The sequence below is a fragment of the Apteryx mantelli genome, chromosome 1 (genome assembly GCF_036417845.1).
Source record: "Apteryx mantelli isolate bAptMan1 chromosome 1, bAptMan1.hap1, whole genome shotgun sequence".
NCBI classification, from domain to species: domain Eukaryota; kingdom Metazoa; phylum Chordata; class Aves; order Apterygiformes; family Apterygidae; genus Apteryx; species Apteryx mantelli.
In genome coordinates this window covers 185,610,155-185,623,093 of record NC_089978.1, presented here as the reverse complement: position 1 = coordinate 185,623,093, position 12,939 = coordinate 185,610,155, and the positions used below count along the sequence as shown (strand labels likewise).

At 35.5% G+C, this 12,939-nt stretch overlaps 1 protein-coding gene across 5 annotated transcripts in view; it reads left to right on the top strand.

Annotated features, from left to right (window-relative positions):
* MON2 (MON2 homolog, regulator of endosome-to-Golgi trafficking) overlaps positions 1-12,939 on the top strand; it is an 83,790-nt gene that overhangs the window by 45,275 nt on the left and 25,576 nt on the right. For all 5 annotated transcript variants that reach the window (XM_067314209.1, XM_067314199.1, XM_067314192.1 and 2 more), the window contains 7 exons: positions 157-258; positions 2,602-2,712; positions 3,500-3,675; positions 7,050-7,212; positions 7,704-7,997; positions 8,725-8,923; positions 10,826-11,454. In XM_067314209.1, coding sequence (XP_067170310.1) covers positions 157-258; positions 2,602-2,712; positions 3,500-3,675; positions 7,050-7,212; positions 7,704-7,997; positions 8,725-8,923; positions 10,826-11,454 — 1,674 coding nt within the window. The remainder of the gene's footprint in view (positions 1-156; positions 259-2,601; positions 2,713-3,499; positions 3,676-7,049; positions 7,213-7,703; positions 7,998-8,724; positions 8,924-10,825; positions 11,455-12,939) is intronic.

Genomic DNA, 12,939 nt, shown 5'->3' with positions numbered 1-12,939 from the left:
GCTACTTATGCTGTGAATATTGTCACAACAGTTTATGAAATACAGTACTCTCATGCAGACTAGCTACATCCTAATTTATAAAATATAATGTAGAGAAAGGCTCTAACATTATTTCAGTTACCTCAGAGTCATGTGTTCAAATTCCATTTTACAAAGGAACCATCGCTTTTTGCTGTTGCTAAATTACTGGAAACGGGACTAGTTAACATGCACAGGATTGAGATTCTTTGGAGACCTCTGACCGGTCATCTTCTGGAGGTAACTGCTTTCTTTTATCAGTCATCCCAGAAGTTAATTTGTGATAATGAAGATCTTGTGGAAATGCATTTCCACAAGTGTAATTTTTTTTTTTTTAATTTAAACCCTATTTAGATGTTTTATGCACTTTGTTTGTACAACTTGAATACATCACAGGTTGAATTTAAAGGTGAATTTAAATATTTAAATCACAGTATTTTATAGCTCTTACTGACTTTCTCTTCATGGTGCTGTCTGTTGGTGTTATATCTTATAAACACAGTGATAAATATTAGTTTACAATACTTCACATATGATTTATACTCAGTAAAGCACAAGAATGTTTTATATTGGGTTCACATAGTACAAATTGCTAGGGAGACTTTAAGATACATTTTTGTGCCTTTACCAGATAGATTGAAGCCGTTAGATTGACCAAACTTTTTTTTGTTTTGTGGGGTTTTTTTTGTTAATAGTAAATGTAAACTAACATTTTGGGCGGTCTCATAGAAGCAAATCTTGTATAAATAACAAAATAGTTGTCATTACCGTATTTCAGTTTCTTGAGTAACTATTTTACCTTCCATATGAAAAAACGTGCTTCATCAGGGGAAAAAAAATTAAATTTTGAGTTTGAATTTGGAACTAAAAACAAGTGAGGGTCTGTAATTGTTAAGTTTTTATCCTGTTCAATGATGTGTAGAGGAGTGGAAATCCAAGAACAGGTTGGATTTAAAGTGGGTAAAGGAGAGAGATTTTCCTCCTCATTTTCCAGCAAGTGTTGGACACTTCCTTAGAACCAGTACATTATAATAATTTTATTTCAAACAGTATTAGGGATTGGCCATCTCTAACCTTATTTATGCAAATCAGCTCACCTCCATGTAATCTTACCTTTTCTTCAGGAGAAAGAATTTGAATACTCAAGAGTCTAAAGGCTTAAAGCAAAAGCATCTCTTTCTCTCCTCCCCCCCCAGCAAATAACGTTCACCATCCACATCCTGGGAGTTCATGTGTCCTCTAGTAAGCTGTCCACTTCAGTCTGTTATCTGTTACGGATATTTGCCACTGTTTTGGAGAAAATACACATTTTAAAGTGTTGTCTGATTTCCTTTTAAATCTAAGTCTTCAAGGAGCAATGAGGAAGGAGAAAGCACCACCCGCAAATTCAATTAAATGCAACCTGGGGGAAGAATTCCTTCCCTGTCTCTCAACTGATGGTCTGGTCAGATTCACAGTATCATGAAGCAGTTCAAATTCTATCTTTTTTTTTAATATGGAGTAAGGAAAATATGAGTAATTCAGGAGAGTAGCTATGTCTTGTCTGCATTTTGGAGGCTTTGTTTTTTGTTTGTTTGTTTGGTTTTTTACATGAAGCTAGCTATTCTGTCTCAGCCTTCTTTTCAGTTTTGCTAGTGGCTAATAAGGAGACAGTCTGCCATCCCAAACCATCTGCCTTCATTATGAACCTGCCTTGGACCTTGAAAGGTTCTGAATTCTCACATCATCTGAGCTAGGGCTAGAAGGGTGGGTAGAAATAATCATTTAGAGGTCAATGAGACTGTAGACCTCTTTTATCTTGTTTGACAGACACATATCAGGTATGGGAGCACAGTTCATAGTATGTTTGTATATGTGGAATGGATTTGCATAGTATTTTTATTTTGCTGTTCTGTGAAAAGCAACTAGCAAAACCATTAGGTTTAGATAATTAGGATGCAAAGAACAAAAAGAAACAAAAATGCATTGGAAACTTAAGCAGATTCTCAGTGTTCACTATTGTTTTGTCAAGCTTTTGAAATAATGGTTTCTAAGCCTTGTTTTACATTCACCATGTAGTTACTTTTTGTATTTGAGCATATAGAAGAGCAGATGCTTGGATTGTCTTGGTTACTATCATGCTTCCACAGTTGATTATGTTAAACTGAATGTGGAAGGTAAAACTTGTATTTCATAGTATCCTAAGACCAAATTAAACCTAAGAGTTTCAGGCATGCTGCATTAGAGTTCTTTGGTGCTTTTTAATCTATTATTATCTGAATTAGCAATTAGTACCTTGACATTGGAGAATGTTTTGAATTGAACTGCTGTGATCTTCATTTTCTTTCCTCCTGTCTTTCCCTGCTTCCTGTTGCTTCCTTATTCAGAAGGTATGTCTGTCCAAAACATAAGTTTTCTTTTTGACTGTCAGACTTAATTTTTATCGTTTAGAGAATTGCTGTATTTTATCTATTATTGTATAATATTTTATTATAGTTGTTTGTAAAAGTCTGCTATAATTGAAATATCCAATTTTTAACCAAGAATTGAATATATTTAATATATAAATAAAAAGGGCCTTAAACAAAACTGTTGTGTTTTCAGGTCTGTCAGCATCCAAACTCCAGAATGAGAGAATGGGGAGCAGAAGCTTTAACTTCTCTCATTAAAGCAGGACTGATGTTCAGCCATGATCCTCCTTTATCACAAAATCAGGTAAAGTAAGTTTATGCTTTACTTTTCTGGAACTTGCAGTGAACATGAAATCAAAATCTTCCCTAGAGGAAGTTTTTTACAGTTCAATGAGTAGGTGGCATTCATAAAGCAATTTTACCATTGAGTTTATAAAGCCTAAAGCCGTAACATTCAGATGTAACTATTGAGAATTGCCTCATGTATTCTGATGAACTCTCCCCTCCTTCCTTTTGCAAGCGCATAACAAAGAATGGTGTTGCTTGCACGTTGCGTCCATTTGTTAGAAGGAATTGTGGATCACCCTCAGGAGTGCAAAACAGTTTCAGAATGTTTAGAAGCATATGTATGATTTAGTGGCAGGCAAAAAATAAATTTTCTTACCTTGTAAATTACAGCTATTCAGTCCATTTTTAATAAAACATTCTAATATTTTTACTGAGGTTCAATGGATATTATTTCCAAGATGTGTTTAGTAGGATGCTTAGTCTAGCCCTGCTGGGTCAGCATAAAATCGCATGATGTTTTTATACAACTGTGACAGCATGCTATAGTTGGCATTTAGCTGGTCCCTCCCTGAAGGACCTGGATAACAGGTGAAAAAGAAAAAAAAATACAGATTTCCTGCTGAGATCCTTTATAAACATTTTTTTAGAAGGGCCAGTGTGCCACTGAATTTCAGCTTTTTAGGTAACTTTAAAAACCTAAGAATCTTACGTTGGCACTGTATGGTTTTACATATTATATATGAGAATAATTAAAGATTTGTTAATTTTTAGCATGCTTAATATGCTTTATTATTTACTTTTAGAGACTGCAGCTACTTTTATTAAATCCACTAAAGGAGCTGTCAAACATTAGTCATCCAGATATCAGGATTAAACAGTTGGAGTGTGTGCTGCAGATTTTGCAAAGTCAGGGTGACAGCTTGGGACCTGGTTGGCCATTGGTGCTTGGAGTCATGGGGGCAATCCGAAGTGATCAGGGGTAAGTGATGGAAAAAAAAAAATTAAAAATCAATAAAGATAAGAACAGCAGAAAGAATTCTGCTTTTAGTTTTTTACTTTAATAACTACTCTGTTGATAGTCATGATTTTTATTGTCATTTTTAGCTTATGAATAATTTTACTCAACAGAAATCCAGTTTCGGTATTTTTCCTGTAGCACGTGTTTTTTACTGAACTGATCTTCCAGAAGACTAAAGTATTGTTACATTCTACCTTCTGTGGTCAGCATGCAGTATAGACCAAGGAGTACTCCTTGTGCCAATTCAGTTTATCGCAACCGTCTGGTGGACACATCTCTGGTGCCACCAAAGAATTCTGTATGACTTAGCTGTTGCTTGCAGTTCCTCTCTTGTTTCTTTTTCTCTTTAAATCTTTAGATAGCCTCTAGTATCTGTCTTCCTCTGAACTTTATCTGTGTTTTTTGGGTTTTTTTTTTGTTTGTTTTTTTAAGACTTACTTTCTCAGTGGCTGCTGCTAAAACAAAGGTGGAAGATTATTTACTTGCTGTGGGTGAATCCCTTGACTGAGTAACACAGCTGATTACTATATTGCTAGATAGGGGGCATGAACTGTACTGATGTTTGGTGCTTGAAATCCTCTCAACCACAGGGGAAAGCAAGAGCTGAAGTTGCAAGAAGTGCCTTTGAAATTAGCAGTTGAATCTGACCCTGTAGCTGTAAGCACCAAGAACTGTATCCATACACTTAGACCATATTATTCCTTCCTTGGTACTAGTCAAGACTGTGTGTATGAGGATAGGTCATCAAATAACTGTCAGAAGAATTCATCTTGGTGCATCTCTCTCCTTTCTCCCCACCTTAGCTTCTGTCTTCTGGCCCTCTGACCAAGACCTCCTAACTGCCTCCAAATGCTTGAGAGATTTTGTTCTTGCCACCAGTATCACTTGCTTTAGCAGCAGTACTCACCAAACATCCCCCAAGGATCTTGACACTCTTGGCTGTCAGCTAACTTTTTTTTTTTTTTTTTTTTTTTTTAAGGAAAAATTCCATCTTAACCATGCTTCCTTTGGTACCTGCTGCTTCCACTTTTAGTACAGTGTGTTCTGTGGTTCCTAGATGCTGTCTCACTTTCACTGTTATTGTTAATGTACAGGAACCAGCACTGACATATTCTCGGGATAGGTTTCAGATCCCTTTAGCTTCAGGTCCATACTTTGCTGGCAAATGTCTCAAGATGTTACTAAGATCTTGTGTTATACCTTAGTCTCATAGTACAAAGATGATAGAATACCCTCCTTCAACTATGTAGCACTGTTTTTCCAAATCATGTCAATTGCAGTAGGAAAAAAAAATTAAGCAAACCACCTCTTATCCTTGGGAAACAACTGAATACCTTGCCTTGCTTATAGTTGTGATCACGAGATGTGGACACTATTGCTGTGCTTTAAGCTTATTGATCATTCATTAGACTTTCTTCACAAGTGTTTTCCATCTGGTCAGTGAACATCCTGGCTTCCAGGGTAGAGATCCATTTATCTTTTGGAACTTTTGCCAGGCTGCTATAAATACAGAAGATTCTATTTTGAGCACCAGTGATACTTCAGTCACTTCTTGATTGCACCACACTAGTCTGCCAAGCAAAAAGAATTCTTCCTTTGAAGAATTTCTTTTCAATGGGATATCCCTGTCCATTTTAAGGTTGAATAAAGCCATAAATAATCTTAAAGTTTTCTAGAGCTAAGCTTAGGTTTCTTGCATTTGTATTTCCTTTTTGGGTGTTCATTCATAGCATTAAGAGCAATCTAACATTTTGAAGAGCTGTCTTTTGCGTGAAGGACTTTGAAACCTTCCTCCAAACACATAGTACTGCAGGGAACTTAATTGGGAAATGAACTGTGTTTTGAATTTGTTCTAGTGGCCTCTCGTTTGAAGATAAAAAGAGAAGCTACTTTCCCATTAACTCGATTCAAAGTGAGTAGTGTAACCATACTTTCATTTCCTGCCTCCTTCCCTTCTCCCTTAGAGTCCTTGAAGATCACATACCTCTGGAACTCTAGCTGAGAAGGAACTAAAACAGTTTTGGGTGTGTTTCACATTATAAACTCATGCAGTGAATATGAGGGAAGGTAGTGTATGAGCATTTGCTCCTTGAGTATGGCAAAGATAAAACCTTTGGTCTTCTGTAGTAGGATGGGTGTACTACAGTACACATTTTTTTATAGGACAATAATGGTGTAACTAATTATTCTCATGTGAAGTTTCTTGTGTGTTCTTCTCACTTCCATCTTCTGTTGGCTGTTAGAATACAGTAGAAACTGGTGACCCACAATACAGACCCACTGGTGATTTTTACTTTGAATTACACAGAAAGAAAAAGTGGTTCTTTTATTTAGCATTCTGAAATGTATAACTAACATACCTGTATTCTGGATTTTTTCCTGGAATATATATTCTGAAGGACATGAGGTTTCTATATTACAAACCTTTGAATTTTTTTTTTAGGTTGAATATTAAACATTTTTTAAAAATTCTATAGTGAAATTTAAATGCAGCTGCAGCAGTTTGCCTTCCCTATTTTGTATTATCTACACTCCACCACTCCTTTTTGATTTCTTCATTTCCTCTCTTACTAAGCAAGTTCTTGGTTGTAGATGACCATCCTGCTTGTGAGAGCTTCTTTCATAAACCTTTTCCATACTGTAGTGTTATTCTGTATTTGTATTCAGAATCCAATTCTGAAAGTGAAATATTTATCAAAGATATATTTAGTGGCAGAGATTTTCCAAAGATTTTGTCTAACATAATACTGTATTGAAGCAAGTAAAACCTTATATACAAGCAGCCATTAAGTTGGCAAGCATCTTTGCTAATAAGTAAAAAGACATTCTGCCTTTCCATCTGGTTGGCATACTTTAAGTAATTTCTCTTTGTAACTCCTGAAACAAGAAACTGTTCAGAACAGCTTAGTCTTTGGAAGTTTATAATGCTTAAACTTAAGCTTTGTTTTGCCTATTGTGGCTTTTTTAGAATGTCTTAGCTTACACATTCAAATTAACAAGTCCTAGAACTTCAGAACAGTGAAGCAGACTTTGCTTTAGCGTATAAAACTAGTTGAGGACCACTGGAGGGTCTAAATTTCAACTTCGCTAGTTAACATGGACTAAAATGCTTTGTCAGAATTTGAAGCTTCAGGTTAATGTTATATCTCAAAAAAAATCCTCATTGAAACATTTTAAGTGTTTCAAATTTATCATGAAAACTTTAAATGGATCTTTCTTTTTTTCTTTAATAATGCTGTCTCCTGAGGTATTGTATTCAAAAAGTTTCTGTGCTCTTGAAGAAATTTGAAATGAGTGTGTGTGTGTGTGTTTTGTTTTTGTTTTGTTTTCTTAAGAGAGTCCTTAATACGGACTGCATTCCAGTGTCTTCAGTTGGTTGTGACAGACTTTCTTCCAACAATGCCATGTACTTGTCTACAGATAGTTGTTGAAGTTGCAGGAAGCTTTGGACTTCACAATCAAGAGCTAAATATTAGCTTAACTTCAATTGGTTTGTTGGTGAGTTTTATATTAACCTACAGTGATGCTGCTTCTGGCTTTCATTTTCTTATTTTTTTAATGAAAATAAATTTGTAGTCTGTCCTACAAATGAAAGCCAAAACCCATTTTTTGAATTATTACAGAACTCCCATGCAGTCATTTGGAATCATATGTAGACTGAGTGAGCACAGTTTATCTTTAATGCTGCGTAACACCATGGTTATGTAAAACAAATAGCACTGTGTTGCAAACATGTTCACCAATATGTTATTTCTAATATGTTATTTCCCTTTCTAGTAGTTCATGTATAATGATGTCCTAAAAGCTACAGCTAAGAAATATGCTTTGTGCATCTTGCAGTATTTACATGCTAATCTTCTTCCATCAGTGTATTTGATGTACTTTGCAAAATACTCCTAAACATGAAAATCATAAATGATTTATTTCATGATCATTAAGAACATTAGAATATCTTTGTTGTCCAACAATGTGTTTTATTTATTTTGCAGTGGAATATTTCGGATTATTTTTTCCAAAGAGGTGAAATAATCGAAAAGGAGCTAAACAAAGAAGAAGCAGTGCTGCAGAAGCAGGCAGAAGAAAAGGGGGTGATGCTAAATAGACCATTTCATCCTGCACCACCATTTGACTGTCTTTGGTTATGTCTCTATGCCAAACTTGGAGAACTCTGTGTGGATCCCCGACCTGCAGTTAGAAAAAGTGCTGGGCAGACCTTGTTTTCTACTATTGCTGCTCATGGAACTTTATTGCAGCATTCAACATGGCACACTGTAATATGGAAGGTATAACATGTGAGCTTCTACTGAAGTTTTTCAATATTGCATTCATGTTTTAAAATAGCCTGCCTGTGAAGGTTACATCAGCTATTTTCTTTAAGAGTTTTTGGAGACAACGTATGGTAGCAGAAGTTGCCTCTCTGCCTCTTTTTTTAACACTTTCTTTTCTCTGGCTCCTAAAGCCTCTTATGAAACTTCATTTTTGTACCTTGATCATTTCTTTCTTATACCAACATAGTATAAAAAGGGTGCTCCTTTCCTGCACAGATAAATTACTCCTTCCTTTGTGTGAAGATCTGGTGATATTTGAGGGTCATGCAATTGGACTGATTTGATCTATCAATCAAATGTCCTTTTCTGGATCATGGTCGTGTTAGTAGTGCCTTATGGAGAAATCGGGCTGTAGCTGAGTCAGTTGTTGCCTGTTGTATCTGAGCAGTATTTGAGATCCATAGATGTTGGCCTTTCGTTAGTACTAACACTATTCTTGGTGATTCTGATCATGCTGTTTCTAGCCCTTCTCAAGTGAACATCTGTGTAATACTTTACTAATCGTTTGGCTGATTGTTACTCTTTGCTGTTGCAGAGGCTGTTTAGAATAAGGGAACTCTCCAGGTTCCATAATGACATAAAGGATAATGGAAAATAAATTTTCTATTTCCTTGTTGTTTTAGCATGAACACAAATATCTTATTTCAAGAGTTGCTTTTTTCCCTTTTTCTGACTATTACAGGTTTTATTTCACCTGTTGAATAGGGTTCGAGAATCTTCTACCACAGCTGACAAAGAGAAGATTGAATCGGGAGGAGGCAACATCCTCATCCATCATTCAAGGGATACAGCTGAGAAACAGTGGGCTGAGACATGGGTATTAACACTGGCTGGAGTTGCAAGAATATTTAACACCAGGAGATACTTATTGCAGCCTTTAGGTAAAATCATAGTTTAAAATTATTGAAAGATACAGTAATGTACTTTCAGCTTTGTATATTTTTTTCAGTTAGAGTACTGGGCAAGAATCTTATCTTAGAGGTGTGTTCTGCTGTGTCTCACCTCAAATACGATGAAAATCATGGAGTTTTTGATTCATGCTCCTTAGAGCCTTAATCTTAAGTATCAAATTCATCTTCTATATCACGGTAGCTGAGATTAAATCTCACTGTTCACAATTCTAGGTACCAAATAATTTTTGTTTATGGTAGCCTGGTAACAGTAATAATCAAAAGATCAGAAAAATTGTCAGAACCTATTTTTCCTCTTGTCTTTTTAAGGTTACAGAATATGTGCCTAGAACTCTTCTGTAACATCAGTGTGTCAAGTTTGAACAATGTTATTAAAATGTAGAGAGAACTCCTGTAAAGTCAATGGAGTAAAAAAAGTCAAAACTGTCAAAACTGTCAAAAAAAAGTCAACTGTTTAAAAAGGAAAAAAGGGAATTTCTTAAAGAAAAAGTGAGACTCATTATGCCATGAAAGTTGTTAAGGTTATGCTCTTTCAAGTGATTCTTTTTGCCTCCTCACTCCCCATCTATCCACTGTTTCAGTCTTAGACAAAGGTGTTAATTTGAGTTACTTTTCTGTTGTCTATTCCCCAGCTAAAGGTAACTGAAGTGAGCTCACCTCTTCTTTTTCCTTAAAATCTTCTCTCTCCCCTTTTGGAGTCTTTATTTTCTCTTGGTGCTTTTACTTCCTCCTCTTCTCTTTTTATTCAGGTTCTAATTTTTCCCTTTTTCTTTTTCTTATTATAAAAAATAAGCATTAGGTTATTTACCGAGATATTGTTATTAGTTATTACTAAGTACAATTGAACAATGTAAATGTATTGAATTAAATAAATGAATATAGTGAGTGCAGCATGACCATGAGTTAGTTTTGCTTAGAACAAATGTTTTGCTTCGGTTTAGATTTCTTATCAGAGACGTTCTGATATAATTTCAAAACAATTTTTCATTTCCTAATTAAATTAACTAGGATTACTTGACATACATTACTTTTAAAAATGTGATATAACTAATGTATAGTTTGCACAGGGAATTCCAAATTGCATTAATATGTCTTCACCATGTCATAGTATGTAGTTAATATATGCATAACTAAAAATAAGTTATGCTTTACTTATTTTCATTTAATATCATGGTCTTTGGCTATTTGTGATATAGAGACCAACATATTAACAACTGTCAAGAATATCAGTTATTTGAAGAAATGTAATGGATTTGAGACTATTTTAAACTTCAGATAAAACTTAATGAATAATAAAACATTAGAGGGATGTAGTAATTATTGAAAACCAGTAATTAGCGGCATAGAAAATTTAAGGCTAAGCCTAAATTTAATGAAAATCTTAAATGATCTTAAAATGATGAAAAACTTATACTCCAAAATGAAATCTTACTATAGAGTATAATTATCATAGCATTTTTAAAATCAAATCCTTATAAATTGCATGACTTTAGGCTTGACTCTGTATTTCTTCTATGTGCTTAACTCTTTCTGAAATCAACAGGCATCTGGTATGCATAAGAAAAATCTGTTCTACTCTCCAGAATAAAGAAAACTTATTTCCCTCAGTGGTATGTGATATATTGCTAGCAAATTCTGGTATAAGGAGTGATCTATTATTTCAATCCTTATATTTGTGTATTTGCCTATTTCGTTCATTCTCTTTGGTTACAGCTGAACTGATATATTCCAAAAGCCAATGAAGCAATCACCCGACCTCATGAAATTTCTCTGAGTTAAAGTAACATGTATACCAACAGCCTTTCAGAGAGAAAGGGAAAAAAAATAACAAGCCAGCCCCAAGCTGATGTTTGTTTCCTCTTTTTTAAATAGGAGACTTTTCCCAAGCCTGGGATGTTCTTCTTGATCATATCCAGTCAGCAGCACTCAGCAAAAATAATGAAGTTTCTTTGGCTGCTCTGAAAAGCTTCCAGGAAATCTTACAGATTGTTTCTCCTGTCCGAGACTCAGAGAAACCTGACACACCACCCGCTCTCAATGTTTCTGTACCTGTGGTTGCGGGGACAACAACTGCCACTAGTCTTGGCAGATCGTTCATGAGAACTGACTCCATAGGAGAAAGAATTGGAAGATACAGTGGATCTGAACCGCCTGTAATAACAGATGAGATTGAAGATTTGAATCTTTGGTGGGCAGCCTGGAACAGCTGGTATCGGATTGGCTCAGAAAGTACAAAGCCTCCAATTACTTGTGATAAATTGACTTTCATTCCCAGCCAGCCTTTTCTTACAGCTTTAATTCAAATATTCCCAGCTCTTTACCAACACATCAAAACTGGTTTCAGCATGGATGATCTCCAAAAGCTGGGTGTCATTTTGCACGGTGCTGTTTCAGTTCCGATCAGTTCTGATGCTTCGCCTTTCATCCTTCCATCTTATACCGAAGCAGTTTTGACAAGTTTACAGGAAGCAGTGCTTACAGCTTTAGATGTTTTACAAAAGGTAATAATGTGACTTCAAACATGTGGTGAAAGGTGAACTATACTGTGGCTCAGTTCTTCTACTTGGAGCTACAGTGTAGTGACTTAAACATTAATTGTTTAATTACTTACAATTGCCCAGCATACTGTTAGAGCAATCAGAACTCCATTCCTGGTGCAACCCAGCTGCTCTACCTGAAAAGGAATAGTGTAATCTTTACCAAATGCACTTTTGCTTGATTGTAGAAATACCTTAAATGTTGTGTTATGTTTTTATTGGTTTACTTGTCTATCTATTAAAGTATTGTATTTTTATAAGAATCTGGAAGTGGATGTGGGGCAATATTCCCCCCTAAAAGTGTTCCTTATGTTGCCCTGGTCATGCCATAAACCAAATCTAGAACAATGGTGATCTTGATTTTGAGAACTTGGAGTTCCTGCAAAACAAAATCTGAAAAGGTCTCCAGCGGACCACCTTCTTACCTCTTATTAATTAGTAGTTTAAGGAAAATGCAGCATCTTGCCATAGGAATTCTTACTATAGAACTCATCCTCAAAGAGCACCCTTCATGCAACTGAATCAGAAAACAGAAAATTAGGGTGTCCTATGACTGGACAGTAAAAAAAAATATGTATTTTTCTCTGGAATTGTAAAACGTCTCTTTGCAAAAGTGATTGTTCTCTCAGAAAATGTATTTATTCCAAAGAAATAACATTGTTAATAAGTGAGATCATATATTTAGTTTAAGCATGGTTTAAAAGAAAGTAATCAGGAAATGCCAGAATTAAAACTGCCCATGTAACCTGACTTCATCCTCTTGTGGCTTTCATGTATTTTACTTAACTATGCAGTCATACTCCCCACCCCCGACAGGATCCTGCCTCATTCTGCTCATAGCACGCATGATATTTACTTAATAAGCAGCAATTCAATATCTTGTTTTCTTTGTGCTTAGCGTGTGTTGGCCTATCTCAAGCAAGGCAGAATCATTATCTTGCAGTCATTCCTGTAGTCTGCATGTTTAACAAATATTCCTAAATGTATTTTGAGAGCAGAGCTAGAAGTAGTGTAGAGTAGAAGTTAGTATCAAATGTCTGTTTTGTAGGTGGGGATATAAATAATACAGAGTTTTAAGACCAGTCATATTTGCTAAATTTTAGTCCTGTTCCAGTTAGTCTTGAGCCTTCTATACCCTTCCCTCTCCTGCAGGTCAGCTCTGCCCAAGTCCTGTTTTCTCCCCTCCTTCACTTCTTCATTTCTGTCCTGTTTTCCTCACTTAATCACTCCTCAGTTTTCTGTGTTTCTTTTCTGGTCTCCTTGTCCAGATGTTCTTAGCTCCCAAAGCCTGCAGGCATTAGCACTTTTCAAAAAAAAGGGATACCAGAGTTTTTAACATGAGGACAAACTACACTTTTTTTTTCTCTCTCTAGTCTTGTTCTTATCAAGATCTTAAGCTGTTTTAGTTGAAGTTTTCTTTAAAAAAAAAAAAAAACGTGAAAAACAGAT